This window comes from Gambusia affinis, linkage group LG09 (assembly GCF_019740435.1).
Source record: "Gambusia affinis linkage group LG09, SWU_Gaff_1.0, whole genome shotgun sequence".
In the NCBI taxonomy this organism is placed as follows: domain Eukaryota; kingdom Metazoa; phylum Chordata; class Actinopteri; order Cyprinodontiformes; family Poeciliidae; genus Gambusia; species Gambusia affinis.
In genome coordinates this window covers 12603501-12623913 of record NC_057876.1, presented here as the reverse complement: position 1 = coordinate 12623913, position 20413 = coordinate 12603501, and the positions used below count along the sequence as shown (strand labels likewise).

Here is a 20413-nt window from a genome sequence, read left to right as displayed (position 1 = left end):
TGTGTGTGTGTGTGCGTGGGTGTGTGTGTGGTTTTTTTTTTACAATAATCACAGCCATCATTAGTTCCAGTTTTCAGAAACACTCACGCTCTATCTGCCATTGTGAGCTTAGGTGATTTTACGTGTCGCATGCACACCTGACCGACCTCAAAATGTTGTTTGAAACTAAATATCAGTCTGCCTGCTCGCTGAGCTCATTGTTATCAATCAGCAAGCGGAAGCAGGGGAGTTTTCCTGCATCGCAGCAGAACAGACTGGGTGAAGGATGCAGGACTGGATGCAAATCAAAAAGATGAATCAATGCCGTAATGACGGGAAAACAGATGGAGGGACATATATCTACTTAAACGACTCCTTTAGACTGCAGGACATAAAAACTAAATTGTTACCGGATACCCGTAAGTCTGCTTTTCCTTCTTCCCTTTTCTGCTCGTCATCACCAGCTGCTTATTCCTAGAAGGTCTGTGATTTTCTTTTTCGCACCGGTTGAGAATATCTTTGCTCCTCTCAGCACAGGCATCAACGTGTCTGTAGGAGTCCAGGAGGCGTCCTGACCACATGCCCAAATCACCGTCAGGATGTTTTGTTTCTGCGATGCACTGCTTGTGCGAATGTAGAGGCAGTGAACAGAAGCGGCAGAAAGTCTCCACTTTCTCCACGTGATCATTTCACGTCTCACTTGTGAGGTTTTACATGCGCAACGATGACATAGCTGTAAAAACGACGCTTTGAAGACATTCATCATACCGCTCAAACTGTGTAAGTCTCTCTCCAGAAATGTTATCTCTCCAAAACATTATGCCATGTTTTGCACAAAAACATTCTTTCGACCCAGAGGAGTTCGTGCAAACTCCACGCTTGAAGACCAAAGGCTGGGATTTAAACCCTGGACTTTCTTGCTATGATACAACAGTCCTAACAAACACAACAATGTGCAACCAGAGTCCTTTCATGATCTGAAATAATTCATTAGATCGTGGAAATCAATAGTGGCATCCGCAACTCAGATCAGGAGATAACTACACAACTACTGAATTCTCAATAACTGAAATATATAGAAACCACACACATTTAATCCGATTTTCTGTCTTCTCTTGTCTGTAGTGCATGTAGTCAGAGTCCAGGTCTTCAGTTCATCCCTCCAGGCTTGGAAAAGTAAACGGGAAATGTATGCTCCTGTTCACGTTTACCTGCTGTAAAAGTTGATGCTCCAACATGGTTTTCGTCAGCATTTACTGTGTAAATAACCCTTCTCATATGAACGTACGACGGGGACTGTAGTCACACGTTCAGTATGAGGGGACTGTCAGTCGTAAGACTGTAGTAATGTGATACAATCCTGACAGGGACTGTAGTCCTCGTCAGGATTGTATCACATTATCAAGCCACACATGAGAAATTGGGAAAGGTTTTGGAGTTTTTACACACTGACGTTTCCTTGCCAGGCTGTGCATGTGAGGGCATACAGGTAGCTGCTTTGTTCCTTTTGAAGCCTTCTGTTAAAGTGGCTGTTTTAAGACTCTAACATGTTCAAACAGTGTCTCTGTTATCCTCAGTTTCAACATATTCACAAGTGGCTCCTGATAACAGAAACCTCCCTGGCTGTCCATGTGCGTCCCAGCTGTGGGGAATCGCTTTTGTGTTTTTTTCTTTTTTCTGCTGCACATAATCACGACGTTTTACACACTCTAACCTGAAGAAATGGGATTCCTCCTGCTTGAATCACAGTGGGATCTGGAGATGGAGTTGTTTAAAACAGAGAGGAAGTAATAATAATAAAAAAGAAGAAGATACGGAAACCATTTAAAACCCCTTTGATTCTCTCTGATTTCCAATCAAACTGAAATTATCTGCTGAAATCAGAGCCAGTGCTTCTGTCCAGATTCCCCTCCTTTGTCAGGCAGGTCGCATGTCTGTCTGCGGAGCCGAAGTCCTCGTAACTCTTTCAATTTTACTGCCTTTCTTTTAGCAACTGTGCACCAAAAACTAGACAACACTTTGGGGTGTTTGCCTGGAGGGATGTTAACTGCCTTCTGGGAATTGAGGCACATTGAACGACAGAGAGAGAGAGAGAAAAAGAGAGAGGAGCAAAGACTGTTAACTGCCTTTCCATACAAGGAGAGGTGAGGGGCGAGTGGGGGAGGAGAAAGAGAGTGAGAGGAGGGTAATATGAGGAGATACAATGAGAGAGAGAGAAGGTAGGAGGAGAGAAATCTGGAAAAAGATAAAGGGAGCCCACCGAGCAAGAAAGACTGATGAGGTTGTGCCAGTTACAGTGGAGAGGAAAGTGAGCAGAGCTGAATCCTCCCTGTGGTTGTGCTGCTGCTTCTCCGACTGACCCAACGCAGGTAGGGAACACACACAGAGCTCCCGTCATCCATTCAACACACACCGAGCCTGCAGGAGTCTGGCCCTTATGTTCTGGTGGTCTGGAAGCATCCAGGAAGTTTCTGTCTTTTCTTTTAACAAAAAAACAACAACAACAACAAAAAAAACAACTTACAGTAAATGTAAGCTAAATGTAGCATGTATTTGTGTAAATGCTTTGAATAATCAATGTCAACATGCAATTTATGAGTAATTGAAATACAACTGAGCGTGCCTGTGGTCGAATTTGGAAACCAACTGCAGAAGATGAATAGTTTTCACAACAATTCAGGTGAACATGACTTCTTATTATTGAGACATGTTTGTGTTTTTCTGCTTTAAAGTATGCATTTACATTGTCTTGCGCTTTGACAAGAAGCATATATATATATATATATATATATATATATATATATATATATATATATATATATATATATATAAAAGACATTTTTTTCTTATTCTTTCACCTGAATGAATCAAATGTCTTTTAAAACAATCTACACATTTTGGCAATTTTCCTTTAGACTTTTTGCATATGGCGACCTTGGTAAAAAAAATAATGTTTGTAAAAGTAGTTTTTTGTCGAAAGTAATTTTTTTTGTCTAAATCATCTTTTGGCAAAAAATAGAGTTTATTTTTATTTATTAGTTTATTTGTTTTGCAAAAATCACCTTTGACAAAAAGTGACATAGGCCTTTATTTTAGGAAGGTGGTAATATATTCCTTCTTCGAGTTACATGTTATTTCACTGAAGTCCACCCACAAATTGTCCAAATGTCCATCCTTTCTACGCTTTCTGTCAGTAGTGTATCTAAAAGTACTTTAGAATAATCAGTTATTGCACATACCCCTTAGCTGCCTTGATGAAATTTCTCACCTCCTGTTATGTCCACACCTGTCTAAGTGTCCGTCTTTCTCCTTGTAGCTCCACCAGAGATCTGCACACGGATCAGGCGTGCATGAAAAGGATAATTCAACACAGATGGTTGCATCTTTTGTTTTTTATTTTTTTCTCGTCCTGAACAAACTCCTGATTCTGCTAATGTTGCCCAATAAAAGATTTTCAAGGGAAAAAAAAAAAAGGAAAAAGAAAATTGCCTTCCCTGTCAGCTCCTTGTTAAAAATCTGTGTATGTGTGCAGATCTGAATGACCAAATTTACGGGACGAGGTTGAATGTTTGCATTATCGCTGCATGAAGCTTCTCTAACAGCACAGGGAAGGTGCCTGAAAGGTTTTATTGTGTCTTATGCCCGACAGGGAAAGAAAAAAAAAAAAATTCTCTTCCGTGTGAGTCTGTGCTGGCTGATGAGATCACAATGGGCCTGGGCTGCAGGTGCAAGTGTGTATTTTTGCACGCCAGAATCACCGCGGGCTCTCATTAATCTGTCTGCTGGTTATTTTTGTTAATATTTATGTGCAAATTCAAGAAATATCAGGTTATCAGAAGTGTGTTGCAGCTTTGATGTGGCTGGCAGACTTCTGCCCAGGTCCCACTTAGGAAAATGCGATCTAGATCTCGACGGGGTTTACCTGGTTAAATAAAGGAAATAAAATAAAAGATGAGTTCAGGAGGAAGGTCAGGGGGTTTACTAAACCAAAAATAGTGTTGAAGAGGCAAGAAAAAAAGAGAGCCAGTTTTAGGAATCTTTTAAGTCTTTGCAGAAGCCAGAGAAGTGACCTTAGGAATTGGTTGAACATCCAAATCTTCATATTTCTCCCTGCCGTGATAAAAGGTGGGCTATGTGTCTCCATACTGCAGGTGTATTTATGGGCGGCTGTTAATCTGCATTCAGTACAGATGGGGAACTGATCAAAAGATCAGCGACATGCGAGGCTGCGGTCAAAAAAAGTGTCAGAGTTGGACATTTAGAGCTATGTTGGCTGAGTAATTCAATCTGACCTCTGGAAATAGACTTCAGGGACAATATGCAGCAAGACACGGGTGTTAGGTGTGTTGATGGTGTGTGTGCGTGGACGTGTGTGTGTGTGTGTGTGTTGACTAACCCAAATTTAACTGTCTGCATTCTGCAGCTGCTTGGAGTATTAGCAATACCATAGAAACACACCGGGTTGGCCCTTTGCATTCTTGTAGAATGTCAATAGAAATAGGAATCTTCTACTCTGCCTAGTCGGCTTTCAGTAAAACGAGAAGTCAAACATATGGACTTGGAATTGCGTTTTTGTGTTTATTTGTAATGCAATTCGGAAATAAAGCTGAAAACAGAGAGAAACGGCAGGAAAATATTTACTTCTGCATCAGAAGCGAAGAAATATGTCAAAATAATGCAAAGGAATAAATCAAACATAAAGCAGCCAACACTGCAAGCAAATGTTCCATAATAAAGAAGCTCAAAAATCACATTTTTGTTAATAAAAGGTGTGGAAAATTCGCCTGTTTGTAATTTAATATTAACATAAATCCAGCTGTTCTTTAAAGGCGTCAGATTTTTGTTATTAGTGAACAAACAGCTAAGAAGCTCGACAGAGAGTTCAGGGATAAAGTCGTAATGACGTTTAGAGCCGCAAATGCAAACTTAGTGAGACATAAATTAGAAGAAGTCCCATTTGCACTGTGCAACAAGCCATGTAGGAAGACGCTGCTCTGGTGAGATCAGACCAAAAATGACCAAAACGTACATGAAAAATGATGTGCAGAAGAAAGCTAACATGCCATTTTAATGTATCACAGTTTAATATGTCACATCCCTCATAAAACCTGGTGGTGGCAGCATCATGATTATGCTAAAGGTTAAAAGCAGGCAGAGCTTCACCCCAAAAGTGCAAGTCACACCAAACCTTTTTTGCAGTAAAAGGTTCTTCGACTCAGGGATACTAAATACAAGTCCACGCAAACTTCTTGTGATTTTTATTTGTGAAAAGGTTTGCTAGTCAAAATATCTCCTTTCAGATCACCATCATGCTTGACTTTATTAATCTATGTTGAAATTGCAACATTTAGACATTTTTGGTTACATTGTCACAAAATTTAGCAGAGAATCAATACTTTTAGAAACCCCTGCATGCTCTTAGAAAAAGTTTTAACCTCAAATACACATAAAATGGAAATCAAGTGGATGATTTAAGATATATTTACAATTTTCTCTAATGGTGATTTGACCGCTTAGCATTGACATTGTGAATGTAACACTGCAGTCCAACTTTTGGCCATCATCTAAATAAGGCAGAAAACTTTGGCTAAAGATTTGGGAGAAATGAAAACACACATTTTCCCTCCGTTACTCTCCTTCGCCCCGTTAAAATATGGTGAAAAGTGTTTGCAGTGATGGCTGCGCACATGCCCTCCTCCCCTCTCTGCCTCTAAATAAAGTGCGAGTCTGTCTGACTCAGCTGCGGGTCAGTGGATGGTCAGTCGGTGAGGTCAGATAGATTTCACATCCAGCCTCAGACATGTCATATGTGCTGTTTTATTTCAGGGCAGCTCCTGCAACACACATTCCTGCTGAATATTAGCTGTTGTCGCATAGCTCGAGATTGGCTGGAGATCAACACACACACACACACACACACACACACACACACACACACACCGTGCCCAGCCCAGAAGGTGAAAGCTCAAGGGTCAGAAGGTTCAACAAGCTTTGTTCTCAGATGAAACGTCTGTGTTGTGATACCAGGGCAGGGATGTGGAATTTTCCCCGTCTCCTTTTATTTTCCAGGATTGTCCAGGGCTCGGCTTCCTAAATGTTCAGGCTAGTCTTCCTTTTTGTTTCCTCCCAAGCCAAGATTATGTGCCCAAACACATTTGATCTTTAAATGTGCCTCCCAGTTTACAGTTTCAACCTCCTTCTCAGACTTTGTTCAGGAATCATGTCGGAGCTGGAGGAATAACCCAGTTTGTCATTTTTCCTTCCTTGCAGAGGATGTCTTCAGAGCACCCGGCCTGTGGTTGGCTGCACAAGCTACTTGTTTTGCTGGTGAAGTTTCATTTCGCGTTTGCCGAGCCTCTGCAACCCCTCAACGGAACGGGCTGCACAGCCAAGGGTCCCGCTTCCTACATCCTGGTCTTTACAGGTCACTGGAGCCCGCAGGCGTTTCCGAAGCAGTATCCCCTGTTCCGACCCCCAGCGCAGTGGTCCAAACTCATAGGTGAGAAAAATATGGCTTCTCTTTAGAGTGCTTTTGGAATGAAATAAAAGCGTCATACGTAACACTGGTAGAAGATTTTATTACCGGTGAATTTAAAAAAAAAAAAAAAAAAAAAAAAGGTCAAAGAAACTACCAGATGGTGTTTCTCTTTGTTTTTCTATCGGCTGTCAGGCAAATCACTTGGTTCCAAAATGGGGCTGAAAAGAGTTGGGCATATTGACATGATTACCTAAACAGGCGAGTCTGATTAACTGAATGTGTTGCAGATGCAAGGAGGTGGAAACAACATGAGCAGGGATCAGAGAATACAAAGTGGATCGCAAGAACAAAAGTTTGAACCAAAATCTGAGGAAAAGCTGCGGAAAAGAACATGACTAAAGAATGAAGTGATCAGAAAACGCAAGAATTCAGAGAAATATTCAAACCTGAAAGCCAGCATGACCAACAATACGTGATACTTAAAATACTTGTACGACTACAAACCTTCACCAACTCTTGGGTACATTATACTACACCCAGCTGCATTCAGCAAATATTGTGCAAAAAACATTGGAAAAGCATAAATTAATCATTAAAACAGTAAAACTAGACTTTGATGATGGAAAAATGACGTGGACAAATGTAGCTTTCATACAGCTAAATCCCTTTTCAGTTTGAATCACTATACTTTTTTGTGCTTGCACCAATTCAGGAGGGCTTAAGTTTTTTGATAACTGCCTTAGCTGAAATTTGAACTGCACGTTTACACAAGTATGATTCACATATCTACATATAAACCACACAATGAGAAGTTTTCAAAGAGAAATTCCTCTTCTCATGCTTTGATCAGTGCTTTCAAGCACAAGAAAACAAAAAAAACTTTATGTCTTGTTGCTGAGAATTTAAAAATCAAATAAATCAATAACAGAAAAAAAAAAAGATTTTTCTTTTAATAAAACGCCATAGCAGTAGTCCCTTCTTGTATGTTATGGTGATGTGACAAAATAGGAGAAGGTTAAAGTGAGTAATATCACAAAACATTGGGGACAGAGTAGCAGCGATGTCTGGTTTCCAGGTGGCCCAGTGATGCCATGGAAGAGGAGAGTGCCCTACTTATTCCTAACAGAGACAGGCACCAGCGGTTCTGACATAATTATTTCCATGGGCATGGAAAGGGATGGTCTTTGTCACCAAGGAGCAAAAACATAAGAGCCTCACTGAGCAGACGGTAAACTATAGGGGACAATAAAAAAAAAAAAAGAAAAAAGAAAAGCTGCAGCAAACGTCAGTAGGGGCATAGGGCCGAGGACTCTGAAGGACTGGACTTTGTCATGAATAAAAAAAATACTCAAGCAATTTAGGAAGAGTTGGCTTTGAAGTCTTGGTGGGGCATAAGTGTGATGCATTATCAAATTTCTGGGGTTTCATGCTAGTTAGGATGGAAATGCAATTAAGGTCCACAAGTAATGGCGGTATGGGGAGAAACAAGATAGTGTGTGAAGTGTGCTAGGCAAGTTGTGCAACTAAGTGTGCGCTCATACATGTGTCAAGACTATTTAAGATTAGAATCCTGACTCTGTGTGTGTGTGTGTGTGTGTACGCGTCTTTATGCAGCTCTGAAAAGTAAGGTAAGGCAGAACCATCAGAGCATTTGTCAGCGTGTTTCTGGCTAACCTTACTCTGCCCTTAAAACCACGGGCCCAGGTCAGTGGCTTTGTGGGTCTCCAGAACCTGTGGTTCAAATCTAAAACTGGGCTCCTGATTTTTAACAGATTTCTGAGATAGCCAGAACTTTTTAAAAGAATGTGAAGAGAAAGCCTGCTGGCCCAGGCTGCACAAAAAGCATCATTAAGGGTTTTCAGAATTGTTAAAATAAATTGTTGTCCAACTTCTGCCTGCCAAGTCCAGGAACCTGACCTACATCCTGGCAGCTCCGGCCTGTGTTGCGGTTTCTGCAGGAAAAGACGGAGAATATAACCTTGCAATAACACATGCATATGATCAATTCCCTCAGAATTATCAGTTTAAATGCAGGAAGTAGGAGGCAGCCGTAGAAGTACACTCAGGCTCCGTGGTGGAAATGATCTCATCGTCTGGCTCAGGACTCTGCGGAGCTTCATTGACACTCAAAAGGAGTCAAGTGAGCATGCATCTCACTTCTCACATCTCACATTTCCTCAATTGCTTTTTCTCTCTCAACAGCGGCGAGCCACAACCACCACTTTAGGCTCTGGGAGGAGGGCTCTTCAGCCAGTCCCGGGGTGCAGAGCTTTGCTGAAGTCGGGGTGACGGTGGAGCTGATGAAAGCAGCCAAGGAGGCCCGGAAGAAGCGCACGGTCGGAGTTATGTACCGGACAGCTGGCATTCCCAATGGGATCGGACACAGCTCCACGGAGATGCTCATGGTGCCCCGCAACCCACTGGTAGGAGACGATGAAGCTTCAAAAAGCACATCTACACTCACGCAGCCACTTTGAACTGGGTTTGTTACACCGTGCATCTGCACCCACCAAGTAATGTCCTATTTATTTCCACTACACCCTGTCAGACTTTGTTTAGGCCAAGTGCCTTAGTTCAGTAGCCGCAAACGCCTAAATCCATCCTGCACGCTTTGCTCTCAGTCTGAACTGGAGCCGAGGGAGGGGCCCATCTGTATATAGTAAATACCAGTAAATGCCAGTTACCTCAACATAAAGACTGCAGACACGTAGAAGCGGCTACAGTTTTCCTGTCTGAGGGAAGGGAAAATTGCCCCACCAGTAATTTTGCTTTTTGTTAATTAGCTTGTTAAACTTTGAGCTAGCGTGCTTTGTCTATGTACAACCTAAAATAAAACTTATCCTGTTATTATCACCAAGCACAAAGATAAGTCATGCATTACCTGTGCTTAACCACAGTAGATCATTTTCACCAGCCACACCCAGGCCTAATTACTGCAGAAATCCCTTAAATAGAATCTATTTGACAACAATGCATGGGATAAAAGATATCCAAGAATAGTTAGGGAACCAAGTCATTGATATCTCTCAGCCTGTAAAAAAAAAAGAAAGAGAAAAGAAACAAAAGCATTTCAGTGGGTTTGGGATTCCAGTGAACCACACTTGGAGTCATCATTCACTAATGGAGAAAACATGGATTCGTGGTAAACCATCTGAAAACTGGCCAGTCTTCCAAAATTACTCCAAGAGTGCATAGACGATGCATCCAGAAGGTCACAAAGTACCTAGAACATCATTTAATGCTCTACAGGCCTCACTTGCCTTTAGAGATTAAGTCAGTGAATGAATGTCCCAACACTGTTGGTCAAAATTTGTTGCTATGATTGATTGAAATTATTTCATGAGTAACAAAACATGTCAAAACCATTTTTGTCGTTTAGGGTCTCTCATCTGGGATGAGTTTCTCCTGCTTGGACGCAGTGCTTCCTTTGTCCAAACAGATCGTTTTTTTGCTTTGAACCAAAAAATTTCAGTGTTTGGTCTTCTCTGTCTACGGAACATAATTCCAACAGTCCCCGTTCTTCTCCATGTGATCTTTAATAAACTGCAGATGAGTTCATTCATTGTCAATCTGGGCTGGGAACAAACCGCAGATGGGGCAGTGGGGTTCTTCTCGGACAGTAATCGCCTTTTCCCTGCAGTGGGCATCGTCGTTGCTCAGAGTTCTTCTCATGGTTGACTCACGAACGTTAACGCCAGCCAACAGAAAAGAGGGGCCTTCAGTTGATTAGCGGTTGCTTCAAACCAGATCGTGGTTTCAATATAAATGTCTGAATCCATTTTCGGTCATCCTCACTCGGCAATGCTTAATCAAAAAAACATCTTACTTTGCCTTTGTTTTCAATTAGATTTTAAAACATTTCATATGTTGGATGCTGGTATGAATAGATACAGCAGATATAATCTGATGCAACTTGGTGAGTATGGTGTGTTGTGTACTGACCCGCTGGGGGAGCCAATGAAATCTTTCATAGTTCATTAATTTTAATAAATAGAAGAAAGAAAAAAAAACACACTTATGGTAACTTTTAATCCGAGAAAGTCATTTAACAAAAGGAGCTGGTTGGATTTTAGGCTACATACACATTCCCTCCCTCTGAGAAATTATTTATGAAGATGTCTGTTGGCCAGAGCTGCTTTACGTTGAGAAAAATTAAACAAAGAATTACCTCTATTTATGTTCAACAACATGCAGCTTTTTTCTGACTTTTGACTGGTCTGTTGCTTTTCTTAGTAAAAACCTCAATGCTACGAATGCTCTTCTATGAAGCAAGGCAAACATCTGGCATCTTGAATTAATCGTCTGCTTTTAGCTCAGTTGACTTTGTATTTATTTAGTAATTATTCACGTCCGATGTTATCACAAGGCACATTGCAAGACAAGCAGGTCAAATTGAAATCTAATTGTAGGTAACCCCGTTTGGTCTTATCAGCTTAGTAAACTATTCATGGTCAGCCAAACACATATAAAACAATAGCCAAGTAACATGGAGGCTTCTGTGCAAAATATTTGCCAATATGATAAGGGGGAAAATGCAACAAAACCACCAGATCAATAGAACAATGCAACTCATATGCTCAACTGGTTTTTGAGTACAAAAGTTGGAAATCTGCTGGAGCTTTCACAGGAGTTTGTGTGGATATTTGAGCCAGTTTTCCCTTAACAAGAACTACTCTAAAGTCAGCTCATCCTCATTCTGTTAAAGATTTTTACACTTCTTATAGATAAAGGTATAAGTCATTTTTAAGAAGAAAAGGTAAATAAAAACAGATGAATTCTTGTAAAACATAAACTCTTTTACACATTTTTATTATTTCCTGTTACATTTCCTCTCAAAAATTAACTTCTTCTTTGAATACAAATTGTTTTTAATCTAAATCTGCCAAAGGTTGCGTGTAATTTTGGTTTCAACTGCTTGTAACAATACTATTCATCAATTAGAATAAAGACTATGTTATCATCTAGTATTTATAACCCAGTCTTTGCCTCTTTTCTTCCCCCAGTTGTCTTTCATCTTATAAGCCATATTTTGTGTGGCTCAATTCCCCACACACGAGTCCACAAGCATCTCACAGTTTTGATACTAGCAAGAATAATAATTAATCTGAAATTTAAAGTAAAAAGTTGTCTAAGTCTGTGGTCTCTTTAGACGATATAAAGTTGTTGCCTTTCTTTAATAAAGTTCTGATTCAGTTTAAGCGCGTCAGCTGATAAAATTGTTCCTATCTGGCCTATTTTGCTTCTCACCTGTATGATCAGCTGAGAGAGAAGGTCCATTCCTCTTGTGTCTACTCTACTTCACACCCACATGCAATGAAATCTGGGTTTTTATCCGTCCGCCCATCTGTGCAATGATAAGTGCCTTACTGTTTCAAATTAAAAGAATTAGATCTTGTTTTTCAATTTCAATTTTTATTGCAATTACCCTTAAAAAGTGGCATTTTTTTTTCAAGGTTATCATGTCTAGAGAGTCTCCTGCTTGCATTGTCAACTACATTAGGAGACAAATTCTCTGAGTCCTTGAACCAGAGGGCAAAAAGAAAGAACTGATCTCTCTTTGGGTGAGCATTGTTTGTGTAAGCATAAGTAATGTACAGCACCCGGCCGTGTTGTCTTCTAGGTATATGACGTCTGTGCCGGTCTGTTTTTAGATCAGATAAGCGAAGCGAAGCCCAGCTATTGAGTGTGCTGTGTTGGACATGATTTAATGACGTGATCCAGCTGATAACTTAATCTGTGAGTACGTTGCATTGTCTGTTGCGCTCTCATTTATAAATACTGTATCATTCCTTTGAAGACAGCCGATGGTTTACACGACATCCGCCAGGAATCCCAAACACATGGCTTCTGTCATCATATATCCAACTATTGTTTAATGTGGAGCTCAACCAGATGGAGACGCAGAATGTGAGCCATTTTAAGCCGCTCGATAGGCTTTCTGGTCTTTGAAAACGGTTTTCTGAGATGGACACAGGGTTTAAAGATTGGTCTTGACTAGGTCCTATGTATTGCAAAATTGCATTCAGCTAATAATAAAGAAATTAGCCGAGAGGCGGCGTCTTTCAGATTAGCTCAGGAGAGTTTCAGAAAAAGATGAAAAGCGTAAGAGGGAGGAAGTTCAAAGAACATAAAGGAAGGACATTGATGTTTCTAAAAAGCCACAACACTTCTTCTGGTTTAGTCGTTACTTTTTAACATTTATCACTGGAAGAAAAACGAACACTCGTATGTCTTCCTGACTCATCTCATTCCTCTGTCTCAGATCTGCTGGTCCCCGCTCTCTGTTTGGTTCAACACCAGCGATTCATTCAAAGCACACACAAAAACCGACTCTCAGACCGACAAGATGAGCAGCAACTGTCAAACGTTTTTTTTTTTTTTTTTCCCAAAACTGGAGAAGTTTTCAAATGTGCTGCCGTCTGGCCTTCTGCCATCACTTCAGTGTGTTTTGACCCCAGATCCACTCTCCGAGATGAGATCACCGCTTCTCAGGAAGCATACATCATACGGGAGACAGACGGGGTGCACACATGCAGACTCTGTTTTATAGTCGCAAAATCCCTACATCGGCGCTCATGTGTGTGATGTCAGGTCTTTTGCATTTATTGTCCTGGCTAATGTTACTGTGATCTCTGTAATTTCATTCATTCTGCTCTCATCTCACTTTCTGCAGCAGAGGGATTTAAACAGTTGCACAGTCCAAAGTGAACTGATGGCTATTATATAAAAGTAGCAAGTGTTTTCATTACATTTCAATCTACATGTCAAAGTATAAAATATTTTTGTTAGTGATAATAGTTATTTTATTCAGCTTCAAATAGAGTTCAGTTTTTTTTATGGGGTTATGTTGGACAACTATGATTACACAATATCTTACCTTACATGTGACAGAATAAAACCGTTTGGGTCTTGGATGGTACTGAGGATGCATGTGTGGTTTATTATTATGGTGGCAACCATTTGAGTCATTGGTGGAAAATACAAATAGTTTTACACCTTGGACATTTTCAGATATCATCATATTACAACCACAAGCCAGAGTGTATTTTTTTATATTAATGTTATGTGATAAACCAACAAAAAGCAGTGCATAATTTAGAAGTTGAAGAAAAAGTTTTCTTTTTTTTTTTTTGTCAAATAAAATCTATAAAATGCGTTGTCCATTCAGCATTCAGCTCTCTTTTTATGATTTCTGGGTAAAGTCATCTCACACTTCAGTGAGATGACTTTTTTACTATTTTTACCTTACAGAATCACTCAAGCTGAGTCAGACCAGGTCATGTTAATCTCAGGTTAACACTCACCAAATATCCTCTGTCTTTTAGATCTGCACTTTGACTGGGCCATTTTAGCATATGAATATAATTTGATGTATGTGATGTATTGTTTAGGATTATTGTTCTGTTGGAAGGTGAACCTTCACCACTGTCAATTTTCAACTACAAACATGTTTCTAATCTAGGAGTGATCTGCACTTTAGCTCTAGCCATACTTTCTGTACTGGCCAGAAAAGTTTAGTTTCATCTGACCAAGGATGTAACCAATCATCATCTAAAACCACTTTCCTGACGTGGTTTTAGAATACTACAAATTAGATCTATTTCTTTTAACAATGGCTTTCTTCTTGCCTCTTTTCTAACATGCTAATATTTGTGGAGTGCAGCTAATAGTATGCAGATTCTCCATAGTGACAACAATCCTCTTCTTGGCTGCTTCTCTGATTAATGTTCTCCTTCCCAGCCTGCCAGTTTAGGTGGACTATCATGTCTTGCTTAGATTTGGGGTTGTGTCATAATCTTTCCATTTTCAGATGATGGATTGAGCAGAGCTCTGTGAGATGTTCAAAGCTTGGGGTTTTGTTTTATGACTGAACACTGCTTTAAATTTCTCGACAACCTCACCTGTTTTCCACTTGGTTGCTGTTTGTTCTCTAATAACAAACCCCTGAGGCCTTCACAAACCATTGGTGGTACTGCATTGTATTTAGGGGTATCGGAGTAGGATGCATGCTTTTGGATTTTAGTTTCTAGTGAAAAAGCATGTATAATTTTTCTTCCTCTTTAAAGTGCACTACTTTATGTTGGTCTATCATATAAAATCCCAACAAAGTGCATTAAGGTTGTGGTTTTAATGTGAAGCACAAATTTTATGAGTACCTTTGCAAGGCACTGTAAGTATTTTTTACTACCATCTGGTATTTAACTTCCTGGTAATCTGGTCATCCCTTTTTACAAAATTATGATAATTAGTGTTTCATAGTTTCTCAATGAAACTCTCTATTTTGGACATTGAAGTCTCACATGAGTGTTTTGTGTCTGATAGCTGTCTTTGATGGTGAAGATGATCCCCAGCCCTGACTGGTTTGTCGGTGTGGACAGTCTCAATCTTTGTGAGGGTAACCGGTGGAAACAGGAAGTGACCGTCGACCTCCAGCCTTATGATGCAGGAACGGACAGTGGATTCACTTTTTCTTCTCCCAACTTTCCCACCAGCCCGCCTGAAAACATTACAAAGGTATGAAGAAACCATCATCTGTTTATGTCCTTCACTAAGCTGTTGGTGCCTCAAATTCTGGTGTCTCTGTCTTGTTTTTGGAGTACGTAAGCAGAGTGGGAACAGGGCATCGTTCTTAACTGTCTGTGGCTGAATGATTGCTTGGCAGCCCTCACGTCTGACCTGAAGTGATTTAAATAAAAAGGGGCCCCTTATGTAACAGACTATCCATCCTTTTGCAGCATGTGCTTTAAAGCTGGCGAATGTGCACTGGGGGTTCTACTGAGAATCTGTTGCTTTTTCTGATGAACTGCCCGCTGACTGCTTTTCAGATCACATCACAAATGCCGAACCATCCAGCCAATTCCTTCTACTACCCTCGACTGAAGGAGCTTCCACCTATTGCCAGCATAAAGATTACCCGACAGCGTCGAACACCAGACCGCCAAACCTCTATTTCTAATCACATTCTGCCAAACTCCATCAATCCTCAGCGTTTCTCAGGTAATAACACAAAGATTTTCCTCACAAAAATATTTATACCCCTGAAAGTATTTAGACTTAGGGTAGGAAAGTAGCTGGAGCTGCTATTTAGGTTGAACCACAACAGTGTGGAACCCAACTCTGGGTAGAGGGGCTTCCCAGGATGTGGGGATACCCACAAGCTCTCAGCTGATTGCCTCAGTTTTAGAGTTTACTAGCATGAGGGGTCACCTCCTTGTGGCATTAGCTTGCAAGAGGGAAGGTTCTGACCTTTTGCACTGAACAGCAGTTCAGATTACCCAGCCTTCTTTGAGTCCAAAGAATTTTTTGCAATTTAACTGAGCATGAGTTGATCACAAGGAGAGACAAGTGAGCTCGATACCAGGTCATCTTGGGCTAAAGTTTGATGGTCAGTGTTGTAATTTTAACATTTGACATGCTGTGGCTGAAGAGAGAGCTGCCAAGTGGCAACCCATTGCCACCTGGTAGCGAGCTGAATCCAGTGTCAGGGGTTTGTTAGACAGATCTGGTAAAAACCAAACATATGTTGAGAGTGAGCTGGGAACGTCTGGTGGAGGAACCTGTTCAACTTATGCCTCCTGGAGAATCTCTCTCATCCCCCAAAGGGATGTTGGGGAGATGAAATCAGAATTGGGCAGGACTTTCACTGCAGACATGGCTTTCGAGAATTATGGCCTAAAATATATTGCCGTTTGTTGTATTGATAACCAGAGGATCTGCTGTCGGGCGAACGACCTCCTCCTACTGGCAGGTGATGGAACCTGCTAGGTTGAAGAAAGCCTTGAAGGCTTGATTGTCTATAAAGACTGTCAAATAGCACAAGTATAGAAAAAACAAGACAGACTGCAGCATCTGTGTTTTTTGTCTGGTTTTGGATTAGGGAACTGCAGGCCCAGACTGATGTTATTTTAGACCGGTGGAAAGAGCACTTTGAGGATCTCCTCAATCCTGTCGTTGCTGTGAAGGAACCAGAAACTGAAGACTCGGAAGAAGGCATTCCATCACAGTAGCAGAGGTCACTGAGATAGTTAAATAGCTCTCCATTGGTAGGATGTCAACCTACGAGGATAACATCCTGCGTAGGTCCATCATAGTTAATAGACCTGTTCAGACCTGCATATTGAAAAGGCATAGGGGCAACGCCAGAGTAGTATGATAGTTTAGCGGTCCCATTCTTAAGACGGGACAAAGAGTGAATTCCAACCCTTGAAAGATCACACTTCTCACCCTCCCTGGGAAAGATTAGACCATAGATTTACTCTTCCAGAACGATATAGTCCATCTGTTTGTCTGTCTGCATGTATATGACTGTGGCAGAACAGGCATCATTTGGGCAGTGTTTCTTCATTTTCTTGTTGTCTCTCTCTCTCTCTTTAAACCCAGCAACACCTTTGGATTGCGAAGTCTCCCTCTGGTCATCTTGGGGTCTGTGTCTTGGTCCCTGCTCCAGAGGTGGAGTTCGTCACCGCACACGTTACATACTTCTGCGGCCAGCAAACGCTGGCAGCCCCTGCCCTGAGCTGGAGGAACAGGATGAATGTGTGCCACACAACTGCATAAAGAAACGCCAGTAATTGTCAAAGCAGGAGCATAAAAACAACCAGTGATAAACATTGGACTCTTATGCTATCAGTGCTGGGCTGAAAAAAGTGTTTTATCATGTTCAGAATTTGTCAGATTTTTTTGAAGTGAAGCAATAAGAACTCAATGTGTATTGTCACAAAAAGAGACGTCTCCAAATCAGCAGAACTAAGAAAAAACAGAAGTCTCTTGAAAGTACCATACTGGTTGGTGGATGAAGATCAAAGAGTTAAAATGTTATTTAGTCCGACTTTATTTTTACAACTGTTGTACAACTTGTGTTTGCCCAAAGGTTGAGCTGTTTTGTAAAATGTAAATAAAGGTGAAATGCAACCATTTGTAAATTATCTCCAAAAATATATGTTTCATTCAATATACCAGAAATATGAATTAATCTGTGTCGAACCAATGGATTTGGGTACCATTTTAAATTTTTTCAAATAAATGCGCATTTTGTTGTAGTGTTCGTGCCAATACTATGTTAAAAAAGTTTGGACAGGGGCGTGCCCCGGTGGCGTAGAGGCTAGCACGCCCCACGTTTGGAGGCCTTCAGTCCTCAACGCGGCCGTCGCGAGTTTGATTCCCGGACCCGACGACATTTGCCACGTGTCTTCCCCCTTTCCTGTCAGCCTACTATGAAAAAAGGGACACTAGAGCCCATAAAAAGGACCCCCTGGTGGGGGAAAAAAAAAAAAAAAGTTTGGACAAACATGGCGGAAGATTTTCCAGTGAACTAAAATCCAATTAAAACACATGATCAAAAATACCTAAAAGTATATCCATCTCTAAAGCCAAATCCAGTCTTCCTACGGAAAAAGCTTTTTTTCAGCTGTTTGTATCTGGGACCTTGTTCTATCAATAATGACCCATGTCGCAGCATCCTAGGTGAGGGGTTGGAACATAGACGGACGGTAAATTGAAAGTGTTGCTTGTCTTAGCTTTCTTCACAGCACCCACATTACTGCAAACAAAGTATTTATCGGATTATCCTTTCTCTAGTCTATTACCATCAGAGACCAAGATACATAAAGTCCTTTGCTTGAGGCAGGACATTCTAGATCTGACTGACAGCAGATAAATCCCCTTTTTTTTTCTTGACATTAACAAGATCTGGAGGGGATGTTTTTGACGTGATCGTTGTTTCTGATCATTAAGTTCAATGATTTGTGGTGGTTTGATGCTTATAGCAGAAGAAACTCAACATCAACGAAGGAAACGCTGATGCTTAACAAGAAGTACATGTTTAAGAAAAACTCACACGACTCCTCATGTTATTTCATGAGATTTCAGGTGACTTGCCTGAACATTTATTAACAACAAATAAACATAATAAAGAGGAGCCAAGAAGTGGAAATCATGTGGACAAGTAAAACAAAGCACTTTTTAATCAATGTTTATAAAAGATTTCTTTACTCACTTATGCTCTATGGGAATTAAGACACATGTCTGTCTGCTGACTTAAAAGTGGCTTCTTGTATCCAGTTCAAAATTATGGAATGTAAAATACTTTAGAAGTTTTAAAGCTAAAAGAAAGAAAGTGTTATTCCTGCACAGATATAGTTCAGATCAACTACATTCTTACATGAGTACTGTTCTTACATGTGCACAGAAAGATCCACAATAAGATCCTTTGACCTACTGCATACCTTCACCGGAATATAGCAGCATTGGATTACATAAATAACCTACACATGTTTGGGTTGTAAATCTCTTTTAAAGTAACTGTAATCCCATATTTATAAATATCTCCTGCCATAAGAATTAACCAACAGGCAGGACTGATATGTGAAGCTTCTTCAAAGACCAATGTATGTCAGATTGGCACACAGCCATGTAAAGAAATTTTACATTAAATAATCAAGAGAAATGTTCACAGATTGACATATATTCTAGTTATCTACTGAAAGAAAATTATTTAACTGCACTTAAAGGATGGAGAACAACCTTGTTTTACTCACTGAGCAAAAAACATGAAAAGAAATATATTTCCCAGCTAAGAAAAGTTAGGATACCCTACCCCCTAAAAGCTAACGTTACCTAGTTTGCCTGAAATAGCTTGAATTAGGAGGCTATTGTAACCATCTACAAGTCTCTGATATCTGTGTGAGGAAAGGTTTTGCTTCTTTTCACCTTCAAGTGAGATTTTAAAGAGGTTTCTTCCATGTTCAGCCCCTGTACTGATCCTTACTTGTAGGACAACAATTGGGATTAATAAATTAATAAAAGGGATAAGGTGTCTTATATTTAGCAAAAATATTTATTTTTCATAATAAACTTGAAATGTGTATTGTTTTTGTATTTTGCCATCTGCCATTGTATTGTATTATTCTGTTAGCTTACTTTCACAAATCAGTGAAACAAAACAGCACCCCCTAGTGGTTAAAAGCAATAGCATTCCATTATCGCAACTGCATTCGCACTGCTGCAATTAACGCGATTATTGCTTATAACCAGTGACAATCGTTGTTCTGTTTTCCGCCAGAGGGTAATGTTCTGGTATTTCTAAGAGTATATGATCCATTGCATCCTAAAAAAAGATTCCTGGGGAGAGAAACAGGCCCACAGGCTCACAAATCTTCCATTGTATTAAGCAGAAGGCATGTTTCACTCAAGATAATAATTGTCATAAAACTCTATACATTTATGTTTGTGATTTATGGACAGCATGAGGACTTTTTAATGCTACGCCTCCCAAACAATTATTTGGGAAGTAGAATGTGTTGTTATGGAGATTTGCTCAACAGAAAGGAAAAGCAGTGAAAAACATCACTAAGACTGGACATTTTATTTTAACATCCCTTAACATCCTGCTGACTTTGTGTGGAGCCAAAATAAACATAGATTTAGGCAAGAGCCTAAAAGACATAGGTGTAGCATCTTAATTATATCTCAGGAAAACAGGAAATGGTGAAATACTAAATGTAGCTCCTTAGACACTTTGATTAACTTAAAAAATAAGATATAAATAAATTAAAAAAACTTTATAGCAACTGTGAATGGTGCCAGTAAGTGTGCTTTGATGGTTTTGTTAAACACACACACACAGTGATTTCTTATGTCTGAATTGTTTTTTTCACTGGGTAATACCAAAAACTGGATCATTTTGTATGTTTCTGTGTATTTCTTGGGTGGTTTTTTTTTTACAGTACAGGAAATAGAAAAAAGGGTGGTGTTCTATTGTTGCATTATGTCTGAGTGATGGGGTCAAAAGTCTTTGTGTGATTTTAAATTGATAGAAATGACAAGACTACATTTACTTTACAATACAGACAAATTCAAAGTGAATACAAACATTCCAATTGAATTATTAAATTGCTTTGAAACATAGATTTGGAATAAATAAACAAACATATCATAGAATTATTAAAATCTGCAAGA

General features: G+C 40.0%; 1 protein-coding gene across 2 annotated transcripts; it reads left to right on the top strand.

The window, feature by feature from the left end:
- The first annotated feature begins 281 nt into the window (after nucleotides 1-281).
- Nucleotides 282-17363, top strand: spon2a (spondin 2a, extracellular matrix protein). 2 transcript variants are annotated; one of them, XM_044127745.1, is made up of 7 exons: nucleotides 282-398; nucleotides 512-759; nucleotides 6250-6478; nucleotides 8660-8880; nucleotides 14780-14971; nucleotides 15283-15454; nucleotides 16838-17363. In XM_044127745.1, exons 3-7 carry the CDS (start codon nucleotides 6253-6255, stop codon nucleotides 17026-17028), a joined length of 1002 nt encoding a protein of 333 aa, XP_043983680.1. In that variant the 5' UTR covers nucleotides 282-398; nucleotides 512-759; nucleotides 6250-6252; the 3' UTR covers nucleotides 17029-17363. The 2 variants fall into 2 exon arrangements, with proteins under 2 accessions (XP_043983680.1, XP_043983679.1); XM_044127744.1 differs by lacking the exons at nucleotides 282-398; nucleotides 512-759 and adding an exon at nucleotides 2199-2348.
- The last annotated feature ends 3050 nt before the right edge of the window (nucleotides 17364-20413 follow it).

What these genes read in the sequence shown, in the direction of transcription:
- spon2a (XM_044127745.1), top strand. Translation starts at nt 6,253, where the DNA reads ATGTCTTCAGAGCACCCGGCCTGTGGTTGGCTGCACAAGCTACTTGTT. An exon ending in TGGTGCCCCGCAACCCACTG is followed by an intron (nt 8,881 to 14,779) that starts GTAGGAGACGAT and finishes TGTGTCTGATAG; the next exon opens with CTGTCTTTGATGGTGAAGAT. An exon ending in CAATCCTCAGCGTTTCTCAG is followed by an intron (nt 15,455 to 16,837) that starts GTAATAACACAA and finishes CTTTAAACCCAG; the next exon opens with CAACACCTTTGGATTGCGAA.